A 13067-nucleotide genomic window follows, 5' to 3' on the forward strand; every position below is an offset into this window, starting at 1 on the left:
TTGTTTCCTCCCCTCCTATTTCTGGTCAGAATCAAATTCTATTTCTAGCAAGAAATGGCAGGGTATGGTAGAACTTGGTAACGGACCAAACGAGGCCCAAGTGCCTGTGCAACATACAAGATCTCTTTTCTATATATATTTTTGGTGATTTTAACTTAAAAAATGTATAAAAGGATATTTGCCTTTGCAATATTAAATGAGATTCTATGTTCCAAGAAAATCCTAGTTATACCTTTCTCTCATCAAAACAAACATTGATGCTAATGAAACTTCATAGTTCATACCATCCATGGTGAAGGCATTTAATCAACGTGAAAGTGCTTCAAGAAGGGAAAAATAATCAAGAGGACAGATCTAGCGGAAAATCTGAACTAATCCAACCTTGATCCCAACTATTCATGTAGTGAAAATAGTGTTATTATATACAAAACTGCAACTATTTTGCTTCCAAAAGATCGTAGAACATTGGAAAAGGAGCTCCAACACGCATTTAGACCAACTAATCATCAACATGGTCTTGAAACCAAATTCTCACTAACACAGACCATGTAAGTCACTTTGCAATCACCCAAATCAAAAAATGCCCCTTGATGATCTCCACCATCATCATTCACAAGCCTCTCTAACTCTTCACATGCACCCAAACGTTGCACCGAGGAAAAAGAAAAATAAGGCTCAGTTTGGAAGTAGTGCATATTCAAATATGTAGAATGCACCTAAACGATACACTGGTAGGGCATATCAGCCTGTATCAGTATGTTTTAGTTTTTTATTTTTTTATTTTTTCAAATCTGGTTCAGAGGGGCCGGTTTACCCCCTGAACCACTCACCAACCCAAAACACCCCTTGTAGGGGCGTATCGGAAAGGCTCCAATATGATATGTATTGACTGGTACAGGCCAATATGTGACGATATTTTGAACCTTGTTTTGAACTATTTTGTGTGTATTTGAAATGTACATATATTTGTATTTGTACCCTTTCCAAACTAAGCCAAAGGAAAAATCAATCCTTTGAACTTCATGCTATGAGAGAGTTATCTTACAAGAACTTGTGTGGGGCGGATTAAGTTAGGAGGTGCATCTGAAGTTTTGTGTATCATTGAAATCCAATCAATCCCAAGGAAATTTTATAGGACAGCTATAAAGCCAGCAATAAAGAAACGTTCATAAAGTGAGTGTAGAGATAAGGGTTTTTTTTGCCCCATTGTTGCAGAGACAAGGATGTTGAGATGGAAAAGTGGAAAGAGTAGAAAATATAGGATTAGATTGAGAGCAATGGTGATAATTTCGGAATAGCCCTAACAAGTGGTAAAATAAGGCAAAATTGAGACTTAAGATGGTTTAGGCATGTTGTAATACTGTCTACCACACTAGCAGGGGAGTTGGCTGATGCAAACTGATGGTTCCAAAGGAGCTCGGGAATGCATAAAAGGATGTAGATTAAGGTAGTAAGAAATGATATGGAGACTAGACTTTGTTTGACAACTTGTCAGTGGAATAACAAAAACAGGATTCTTCATTCCTATGGTTGATCCCATATGGTTGGAACAAGGCTTTGTTTAGTTGATTTGTACTGATATGCACAACCACCTGTGTTGTTATCCAAATTAGACAGGCCCCATGTAATGCCATCAGAAATAATCCAATACAACATTTCCTTGCAATCTGACATTGCATGTATCAAAGTCAGTCCCTAGCTTAATGTGAGTTTAGAAGAATATGCAGTGAAGCCTAAATAATTACAATGATGTTTGTCTAAGTAGAACAACATATCAAACTAAACGGATCAATGATCCCTAAACCCAAACACAGCTTTATCTTTCAGGTGATCTAACTTCTTAATGAGGGTCTCTCAAACAAAATAGTTAGCCAAATACATCTGATCTGATATTTGAAAACATATCTATTTAACATGTGGGTTTTCTTTGTCACTTAAATGCGAAAAGTCGCCATTATATAACCACAGAAAGTCAGAAACATCTTGACATCAGATATTATAAGGCAAAACTGCGACAGAATAATCTAGATATTTTTGGGCTATGACATTCTTCATGTTTACTTCTTTTTTAATCACTTCCAATTTACTACCAACTGATGGTGGCTCAGTTGGCTGGATCTCTGACTCGTAGCAGAGACCTGTGATTAAATTCCGCTGGGGGGGGTTAAGGGGATTGGGGATGAGCTACCCCCGTGTGTAGCCCATGAAGCAAAAGGAAAAACAGTTCTTATTTACTCCACTTTATTTTTTGTAGATGCATCATTCCCAAGTTAAGGAACTTGCAATATCCTGACCATACAGAATTTTCAAGCTCAGCAAGAGTCAATGGCCAGGAAAAGATCAAACGTGTTAAATTTAACAATGCCAACAGTAATTTTGAAACAAGTCAGTTTCTTGATGTAACTAAATTCCAAAAGTTCAGACAAGAATAGCATGGATGATTCAGATATTACAAATTCTGAAAAAGCATTGATTCATTAGTTATGTCTAACAGAGTTCCAGAACATTCATAGCAGGAGGTTCAATTCAGGTTTAGTGATACAATAAAGGACAGAACTTCCCGTTAGATGATATATAAAGATAAAAGAATGGATTTTTCTAACGCACAAGGAAATGGAGACTGTAAAGATTTTTGATTGAAGCTCACTCATATAAACAGAAACCACAGCTCCACACCAGATGTAGAAAATAATAATAATAAGATTCTTCTCTGGACTAAGATGACTGGGGCATAATTGTTGACAATCATCAAAGGAGGAAGCAAGCTACTTGTGACCTTATTGCCAATTGATGAGGATTAACTAAAGTCATGTTGATCCTTAAAGCCGCCACCGACCTGCATATGCAGCCATTCTGGTTGTGACCCTTGGCCATATTCCCTTGTTGCTTGTGAACTGAATGCCATTCCAGTAGTATCAAATGCCTGTGCACCGTACTGAACCATAAAATCTAAATTGTTACATGGAAAAAACATAATAACAATTGAATACTCAAGCTGAAAAAGAAGACTGTAACTTGTAGCACTTAATGTTATGGTTATAGCCTGCCCAGAAGACGGACAGCAACTTAATTAACTGGGTTGATTTCCCAATTGGCCACATGTTGTAGCAAGGGGAATTGGGTTGCTTGAGGATCTAAGGTCTAGAATATACGTTGTCAACCAAAAGAATGCAACTTTCATGATTACCGTCGAGCAAGTTGATTGGAAAGCTTATTATGACATTTCAAATGGTTGAAAATGCTGAGCTAGGTAGGATAATGTGTTTCAGTCAGTGTACTTAGGACTTACATCTTTTGAAGGAAATCCTTCAATGGTAGGGTTCATTCTTGAGTTAACTGCTTCAAGCTTCATTGACAGGAACTACAACATCCAACAATTTTATAAAATCAGGTTGTGAATTGACCAGCTGAGAGGAACAAAGATAATATAGAGCTGCCAGACATAGAATAGAGAAATGGATGGATACCTCAACTTGACGCTGGAGTGATTGGATGTAGTTAATTATTTCATCAAGGACCAGAGCTTTGCCAATGACCTGCTCAGAGGAATTTTTTTCTAAGCAAAACTCTTCAGAAAATGGCATCTTAATTGAAAAAGGAATATGAGCGTGAAAGCTTAGCAATCTGAGGGTTTTTCTTTTTTTTTTTTTTTTTTTTTTTTGGGGGGGGGGGGGGGGTTGTAAATAGCACCGGCTTCATGAAGATTGCAATTATATACTACACAATGGAGAAGTTACAACATATGCCCAGGTAACCAGAATTATGTAAAAGCGCTGAAACAACATACTGCACCTTGTTGCATCCAGGGACTAGATCTTGAAGAATCTTCATCCTCTCACTGATCTTTTCTCTCCTAGCCTGTCCAACAAATAGTTTCAGTAAGCAACATTTGTTTGATTTATGGAAATGTGGTCTATGGTGTGCACTATATCCCACAGAGTTTCCAGGTCACTAGCAATAATAGAACTTTAATGTTTCATGCATCTGAATGTAAAGATATTCTGACTTCATGGGATACTGAGAGACTCCATCACTAATACTGGATATTTACAGCAGGGAATAATTCTAGTTTGCAAACCAAAGAGGAAATAAATCAATAAATGGTTTACTCTCTCTGCTAGGCTGTGGCTGTCAGTAGCTTGCCCCCTCCTTGCCCGCACATGAATGTAATCTTGCTTAGGCCGTTCAGGAGGTTGAGTGTTTTGTTCAGCTGCTTTATTACCAGCATCAGAACTCGCTTCCACCTCAGCTTTCGAATCACCATTTTCATCTTTTGATCCCGAAACCTTTAGGCGTTTACCATCACAATCGTTCTGCTTAAAAGAGAAATACTATAAAAACAACTACGGTAAGAGCCCCAAACTAATTGAATTTTCAATAAATGGCAGATCACTCCTCAATCAACCAACTGTACATTCATCCTCTCACATCTTCACTCTCAAGTTTTTTACAGATAAAAAAAAAAAAAAACGTTTCCATTACAACACCTAAAATCAGTACCAAATTAACACATAAGGCAGTTCCAGTAATTTCAAGGCTAAGCCTAAATTAAGTGAAATCGAAGTGAAGTGAAGAAATAGGAGGTGGACATCAACAAGAGAAATAGCTAAGAATGGATAAGTTTTGAATGAGAAAGAGAGTACCACATCATTGCCACTGCTCGTAGAAACAAGCTTAGATGATTCATCCTCTGAACCCGCATCTCTACGCTTCCTTCCACTCCCACCGCGACTCCCGCTCTGCTCCGTAACCGTTGACTCATCGATGGACAAATCCCGATTCACCGCCACCGTCCCATTCCCATTAGTCTCCACAAAACCACTCAAGTTCTGCCCAAAATGATTCCTCCTCAATCCCAAAACACCAGCGGAATCCCCAACACCCCCGCGGCCGTTGAGCGGGAAAGGCCAAATCTCAGCCAAGCTATACGAGGACGGGTTTGCCGAGGGAAAGGAACCTTCATTAATCAAAGGAGGAGGATCCATCTCCAGACACAAAATTCATCAAAGTGCACAAACCGATTCGAATTTCTCATCCAATCTCACTTCACATTTCATTAGACAAAAATAAAAATGAGGGAAAAATGGGAACTTGAACCCGGTGAATTAGCTCGCAGAACTCCAGGGAGAGAAAAAGAGGTAACCCAGCTTTGATCCACAACTCATCCCACAAACTTGGATTTGAGGTTGGACCCTGTTTGTTACTCTAAAGCTGTATCCTTAAAAGGGAAATGTGAGAAAGAGAGAGAGAGAACCGTTGTAAAGAAAGCAAGGAAAGGGACCCCTAATGAAAATGAAAAGCGAGAGAGAGAGAGAGAGAGAGAGAGAGAGAGAGGGGCTAAAGAGCTACCAGTATCTGAACCAGAGCCGTGATGAGATCTCCTCTCTTCGATGGACGAGGGTGCGCACTGCGCTAAGAGAGAGAGAGAGACCTGACCTAGGGAGTTGGGAAGAAATGACCGATTGAGGTATTATCGGAGGGTCCAGCTCCAGAGTCACACGCACACACTCTCACACACGCACCACCTCAAGTACACTGCACCACCGCAACCAAATTCAGTAGTCAGTACTCAGTTGTGTCTATCGTGTGGCTCGTCAGTCGTCACTCGTTAGTCGTGACTCTTGACCGTGAAGGAGAGAGAGAGGGAGGGAGGGATAGACCGTAGACTTCCATTTAGCCACGAAATTACGGGTAGAAAATCACGTCTGCTGACCGACAATTTACCGAAATCTTCGTCGTTAATTTAATTATACTAATAATAATTGTCATGGCTAGGAGTTTGGATCGTGCGTAGTAACCATGTACTATTCAAGGAGCACACTGCGTCAGCTGTCAGAATGTGACAGCTCGTTAATCAGAATACATCATATTTACTAAAATACCCTTTGAAATCTCAACCCATATTAATTGTCTTGTCTCGTCTCGTCTCGCGCCAAGCCTCTCCCAAAAGAAAGCATTTTACGAAAAAGGTTTTCTGCCCTCGTTCTTCGAATGTGTGTAGAATAGAATAGAAAGCTTCTTTCTTCTTTCTTCTTTCTTCTTCTTGCTGCCTGCTCTATATGGCGCGCGGAATTGATGTGCCTAACCAGATGCGCGCGGAAGACCATTTTGTTAAGACAAAGAGAGTCGCCGGAAAGATCCATGGTGGCCATGCCAGATGTGGCATTTGCACGTGTACCTTATTCAACCACCTGGTTTTATCTAAAGAATTTAGCTAGCAACAGTGGCGATGATTGGCACTGCTTCTATGGTGTGATGGGGGGAGAAATTAAGCTCTGTGGGGAAAAGAGACCAACTCCTTTTGCTCGGTTGCAGATTGGAGTTCGACTTCTGGGAACGTGGCGAAATATGAGATTCGGCAGCCGACAGCGACAACGCCTCGCTCGCGCGCGGATGACTTCTTCTGGAATGCACATGCACTACACTCCATTCATGGCGATTTATTGTGCTGATACATCAGATCAGGGAATTGCGATGTGAAACGACTTAATTTCAACTATGTCATGCAATCTTAGAATTCCACACGCATGTGAATGTAATAGAGTCGATTACCGTCGACAGGGCCTGACATTGACACAAACACATGGCAACTAATTCGCCGGGAGTGGTTGATGTGCATGAGCTTTGAATGTTTTTATGAGAAATCTGGATCAAATCAAACGTACCACCATGCCATTCTTGGCTATTCAGATTTCAGATTAATACCTGAGTTCCAGTAGATCTGTACCTTCTTCTCATTTCAGACTACAGCAACTACTCCACCGGATCCTTAATTACACACTAATCCTCAGTACTGAAGTAGTTGTCATGGTTAAAACCACCGCTGATTGAACTTATTCAATCCTTTACTGTTCACAATTCCCCATGTATTTCATCATTCCTATCAGTTTCAGTAGACTGGTTTTAATGGGGTTTGTGAGCTAGTGTCAGAGCTGAATCATGCAATACAGGGTAGGTGTGGGTGTTAATAGCGGAATTCAATTCCGTTGGTTAGTCCAGTCAATGAGTCCTATATATTGAATTGTGTCAGATTTACTGACTGGATAGAACTAAAACTAAAAGTTTATATCACTAGCTAATGTAGATTAAGGGACCCATCCAAATCAAAATCAATTTGAACAGATTGGACATACCAATAAAACATATTGAATTGGATCAGTCCAGATTTAATGGTCCAAATTGGATTGGATATTAGACCTGGTCCATTGATAGAAGATAAGAATACATGTATCAATGAATCAGGTTTGGGTTGAGGCTTTAGGTATAAAGGAGACGATAAGATCTCAAATCACCCTTCAACCTAAAAACTGATGTTAGGTGAGACCCTGTTTATTCTCTAAAGTCCCCATAGAGTGATTAGAATAGAGAGCATACTTTTAAGCTTAGGAGAGAGCAAGTTGTAAAGCATCAACTCCGATTTCTCTAAGCAACGATTGATGACCTCAATATTTGGCCGACAGGCTGCATTAGTTTGATTTGAATCTGACAGATATTCACAGCTCTTGTTTTCTCAAAATGATTTATTATTTGAAAATTAAAAAATATATGTAGCTTCGTACACCAAGAAAAACACTATGGGCTCTTGTCAGAGCAAGTCCCGCCTTGGAGAAATATGTGAAATTTGCAGAATTTACAGATCCGATTCTATTTATTATTCTTCAAAAGAACAAAAGCCGCACTTGCTGAGCCTGAGCTTATTCATGGACTGAACTCGCAGACCAAGCTCAGCCGCATGTTCAAATTTAATGGGCCCAACTTAGAAAACCTCATCAGAAATGCACCCTTGTATTAACGGAGACAAACTGAGCCAGATGGCCCAGTGCTTGATTAACTGGGAGACACGTCATTGATCGCACACCCAGGACTAAAACCATCCAACCAGACTTTGGACCAGATGGTTGGACCATTTGACCCAGGAACCAGTGGTCAAAACAGTTCCGTTTCTGGTCTGCTTTTTAAAACCATGGTTTATACATTGAAGTTCTCCGAGACAAGTTTTTATTAGTTGTTGGTTTTATTGAACCAAAAGACTGGATAATTCTCCAATAATGTGCAGATGATAAAGGCCTTTGTCTATAATTCTCTCTAACCAATTAGCTAGTTGGGATCCATATGATGGAATTCTATGAGATTGGATAATGACGATGATGCACACTTTTAGTCTAGCAAAGTGGCTACAGTTTCTTGGGTTGAACTTTTCATTTCTTTTGAGTAATTTTTGAAAAAATAAAAATAAAAATGGGTGTGGATATGATGGAAAATAAAAAGTAGGAAAACAACTGCTTCAGTGTTGTCCAGACTTCATCCACCCAAAAAGTTTTCAGGATGAGCAACAGTAACTGGAAGGACTTTCAATGGGGTGAGAACTGAGAACCTCCTTTTTGCTTTTGTGGGTAAAGCTGGATTCAAATACCTAGAGGGCGTGAGAAACCACCTGGAAGGAAATTATTTCGTGTCATGCTTCTGCCTTTCTTTCCTTTTCTTTTAGATTTTAAAAAAATTGATCATAATTAATCATGTAATCTAGAAGTTTTAATGCAGGTTTTAATGATAAGGAGAATGGACTGATTTTATATCAGAAGAATTAATTGATCTACAGCTTTTATCAATATAATTAGCTCAAATAATTATGTAAGGTTTGTAGATTATGAAAGAATAGAGGAAAATTGAAATGAAGCAATAAACTTGATGAATTCCTCACAAAATAAGAAGTTCAGGTATTGTTGAATTACTTGCGTTGTGTTTGGTATGATGTGTTGTGTAGATCTTATATTATTTGATAAGCGTAGAGATGCGGGTTAGGCTCTACATATGATGTCACACCCTCAAGATCATCATTGGTGCAGTTTAATCACCTATGAGGCATTGATGTGGTAGAGTAACAGGCATGCGATTACGTGTGAATTGTTATGGGCGTTATTCAATGCGAATTGTTTTTCTTGTTTCAAACACAAAATAAGAGCATCTAGCAGGTTGAAAACAAAGTGTTTTTTAAACCTAAAACATGGACTACATGTTCTTGGTTGTAAATGTGTGTGTTTTCTAAAACTAAAACCAAAAGCGTAATCTTGAATTTTTGAAACATATTTTTTTGTTTTTTGCTTATTAAAATATATAGAAACACAATTAAGAATATGTTTTTTGTGGTTTCCAGTTTGCTGATGTGATAATTTAAACATAAAAAAAAAATCAAAAACATTTATTTTGTAGAACATCCCCTTGTGAAACACAAAAAAGGAATACTTATTTCCCTCTCTCTTTTTTTTTTTTTTGGCGATTCCTCTTCTTAATACAACTAAGAAGACGGCTAATTCTAAACATTGATGGACATTTGATAACTAGTTTCTCTGATCAATTCCATGTGATGATGTGAATAGGATGAAATTTTCAAATGATCCAGAATGGCTTTAAGGAGAGTAAATATTAGCATTAACAATGAAAAGCATACATTATCCCTTTACTTAGAAGTTCCAGATAATTATCATGTCATGTCATATTACTTGTAGATTGGACATTACCATTTTTCTCCCGACGTGCTGACTGCTGTGCTGATAGAATATCATGTTCTACGCCCAAGATGATGCATGTACTTCTCTTCTATTTTTTATAATTAGATCATATCATGGTTTTTAAAACCGGACGGTCGGCCAAAAAATCAGAAATCGGTCAGGTGATTGATTCTATTTTTCTTAAAAATCAGATTTTCCCTCAAAACCGTTAATTTTGGTTAGTGAACCATTGAATCAGATGGTTAATCGTTCGAATGATTTTGACTTTTTTTTTTATCAAAACGGGCTGAGTGTTCAATTCGAACAGTCGGACCGCTCGACCTAATAACCGAACCCCTGACCGATTCAATCACCGAATTGATTTTAAGAACCATGGATCATACCATTAATTAGGAAATCATTATTGAGTTTCTCGTTTTTTTTTTTATTATTTAGCTCATCTCCTAAACCTTCCCCAGCCGTGGTGGCAACAGATTTGACCCCAGGTCTTTGCTACAACGAAGCCGAGATCCTAAGAACTAGACCACCAATCAGTTATCGCATGCAACTTTCCAACTAATTAATATAATTGAAAAAGCGGAAGGTTCTATTTGTTTGAAGTGCAAATTTGAAGTGGATATAGTTTTGCACCCAGTTTAATTTTGTATTTATTTGTTTGTAATTATAATTTGTTTAGACCTCCTCCAAAGTTTGATAATCGCAGTTATTTTCCTTAAACTTTTAGACACAATCATAAGTAGACCCTCATTGTTAGAATCTTTTGATAAAAGGCATAAAAATGCCTAAAATATGTATATTGTTATTTTTTACCAAAATATTTATTTTTCAAAGTTTCTCTTCATATTATCATTAATCACTACCCAAGTTCTTAATGCATGGGTATTTTAGACATTCCCGTGCCTCTTGTTAAAGGATTTTGACGAATGGGTCTATTTGCAATTGTCAAAAAGTTCAGGAGAAGTTTCAATAATAATGAAAAACTTCAGAAAGGTTTGGGCAATTTACTCTAAAAAATAAATATATTTGTCTTGTTTACATTTATTGGCAGTGCAAAATTTGCATCCCAAAAACTGATGCAAAATTTATACACGCTGCCTTCTCCTACCTCAATTCTGTCTCAGTAAGGATCACATCATCTTACTGTTGGTCTGTTGCCTCCAAAGAAGATAAGGTTGAAATTAAAAAAATAAATAAATAAAACAAAATTTGTATTCAGCATATCTATATTCTCGTACATTTATACTAATGCAAATAAAATTCGGAGAAGTATGGATTTGTCCAATTTTATGCTGCAGAACTATAAACATTCAAAAGGACCACAATTCATACCGTAAGCACCAACGCCCATCTATAAATTGACATTAATTCCGAGCTGATACCTACCCCGACAGTATTTTGATCCTATAAATTTTGACCCTGAGCATACAAACAAACTGAGCGAAAGGAGTGAAGCTTCCAACATAAGTACATAACCAGAGATTTTGGAGTGTGCAGGAGGGTTGTGGATTTTTCTGGGGTAATCGACGGGTGAGACCAGAATTTTCATGTTATCATTTTGTAGTCTGACAAAGCTACTCGATGGCTTGATGGGTTGCTTTATACATGAGTATTGATTGCATTGTTTGTGCACTGCATTTTTTGTTGGGTCATGATAGATGATTGGATCATATAGAAGAGTGAAACACTTTTTTTCTGGAAAACTGTATCCCTCTAAATCCCTAAAGCAAGTATAGAGAAGATTGAATTTATAGCAGGATGGAGACTGACATGAAATTAATATTTTAGGTTGGGGTGAGACCAGGAAATTCATTTACAGATTATCTAAGATATCAGATGATTTCTTTATGGGATTCTTTGATTTTATTATTTATCAAGCACATAACTCTATTAATTTCCAACCAAACTGTTACTATCACAGTGGCTCAGTTTTTTAGGTTGAGAAAGCTAGTTTGGGTTTACAAAAATAACTCTAGAACTAGGTTCCATGTTCTGAATTCATTTTGGTCTAATGGGTAGCTCCCTATCCCCTGTTTTGAAATTTTATGTTGTTTCTGAAACTTGCAAGCAAAAATAGGCCTTAGAACATTCCACGTTCAAGCCTGCTCGCTCGGGCTCAGAGTCCTAGCTGAGAGAACTTTATATTGGCTAGGTTTAGACCTAGAAAATAGTAAATCGGACCAACCTTATCTATGCCCTATGCTTATTAGGTAATCCTAATTTCCCTTCAAATCAACTATGTGATTATTAAAACATTAATCAATTTGCCTAGTGAATTCAGGCCAAGCCCCAATGCAATGAAATGAATTTGTATGTCAGTATGTGTTTGGTATTATTTTCGTTTTTTCAGAGTGTTTATTCTTTGATTAGCATCACTATGCAGGTGTTTTATCAGATTCACATCACCATGCATGTAGGTGTTTTATCTTCTCTTCTGCTTTTTTTTTTTTTTTTTTTTCAGTTGGACCCCTATCAACTCAGGTGCAAATGCGATTCAATCTCAAGTCTCCGTTACAATCATCAGGGTACTTTACCAACCAACCGATTGGCATCTTGCATTTATCAAATATTTTTTTCAAACAATTTTAAATATCATTTATACTTGGGTACTGTGCAAACAGCTTCTTGAATGAAGAAAATGTTTTTTTCCTTTTTACCTATATGGCTTAAATGGCACCAAATAATATTAAGTGTATATAAAACTTAAGGCCCAGCTTGCAAGGAATACAATACAAATATGTACGGTACAAATACATATAAAATAATATAAAATATAAGATTTACATTCTACATATTTATATTTATACTCCTTCCAAACCGAGTCTAAATAATTTTAACGAATTTCAAGACATCGTTGTTGTCTTAAAAAACTGCATTAATACCAAATAAAGCTTTGATAATTCATAGCGTTAATTCAATCCCTTGTTTAAATTTTAAAATGAATTCAGTAACTGGAATTTTAATATTCAACTCAACCGAGTGAAGCCATCTTCCAACTATGAAAGGATGCTAATTGCTCAATGACCAACTGAAATATTGGGCACTGTTTTCAAAACCAGACCGAACTGGATGGTCGGACCGGAAAAACTGGGAAACGGTCACTTGACCGATTCCATTTTTCTTCAAAACCGCTTTTTCCCTTAAAACCTTTGATTTTGGTCAGTAAATTGCTGAACCGGCCGGTTAACTGTTTGAACGGTTTTGATCATTTTCTAAATTTTTTATTTTTTTGTCAGAACGGGCCGGTCGTTCAGGTTGAACGGTCGGACCGTTCAAACCAGTAACAGGCCCCTGACTGATTTGGTCACCGGTTCGTTTTTAAAAACCATGTTATTGGGTCATCAGTAAGTTCTTCTTGGTCTTTTACCTGCATGAGTGTTTCCTACTACCTACCAATGAGAAGAACCCACATGAAAAGGCAGTCCATGACAGTAGGGGTGTCAATTGGACTGGATTTGGTCCAACCAAATCCAATTCAGTTCAATGTAAGTCCATTATAAATGGATCAGGTTCAATCAAATCCAATGAATATTTTGGATCATTTTGGACTAAATTAATATC

The 13067-nt window shown here is 37.6% G+C and overlaps 1 protein-coding gene across 4 annotated transcripts; it reads right to left on the reverse strand.

The window, feature by feature from the left end:
• Positions 1 to 2447: 2447 nt before the first annotated feature.
• On the reverse strand, positions 2448 to 6030 carry LOC148854087 (transcription factor bHLH79-like). 4 transcript variants are annotated; one of them, XM_088983194.1, is made up of 6 exons: positions 4644 to 6030; positions 4110 to 4313; positions 3793 to 3858; positions 3468 to 3536; positions 3290 to 3361; positions 2448 to 2935 (listed from the first exon to the last, which is right to left on the reverse strand). In XM_088983194.1, the coding sequence occupies exons 1-6, from the start codon at positions 4983 to 4985 to the stop codon at positions 2798 to 2800; spliced, it is 891 nt and encodes a 296-aa protein (XP_088839320.1). In that variant the 5' UTR covers positions 4986 to 6030; the 3' UTR covers positions 2448 to 2797. The 4 variants fall into 4 exon arrangements, with proteins under 4 accessions (XP_088839320.1, XP_088839318.1, XP_088839322.1 ...); XM_088983192.1 differs by having other exon boundaries at positions 4110 to 4331; positions 4644 to 5725; XM_088983196.1 differs by having other exon boundaries at positions 2448 to 2923; positions 4644 to 5722.
• Positions 6031 to 13067: the final 7037 nt, after the last annotated feature.

Source organism: Nelumbo lutea, chromosome 4 (genome assembly GCF_056320005.1).
Source record: "Nelumbo lutea isolate HS-2025 chromosome 4, American lotus-T2T, whole genome shotgun sequence".
Lineage (NCBI taxonomy): Eukaryota > Viridiplantae > Streptophyta > Magnoliopsida > Proteales > Nelumbonaceae > Nelumbo > Nelumbo lutea.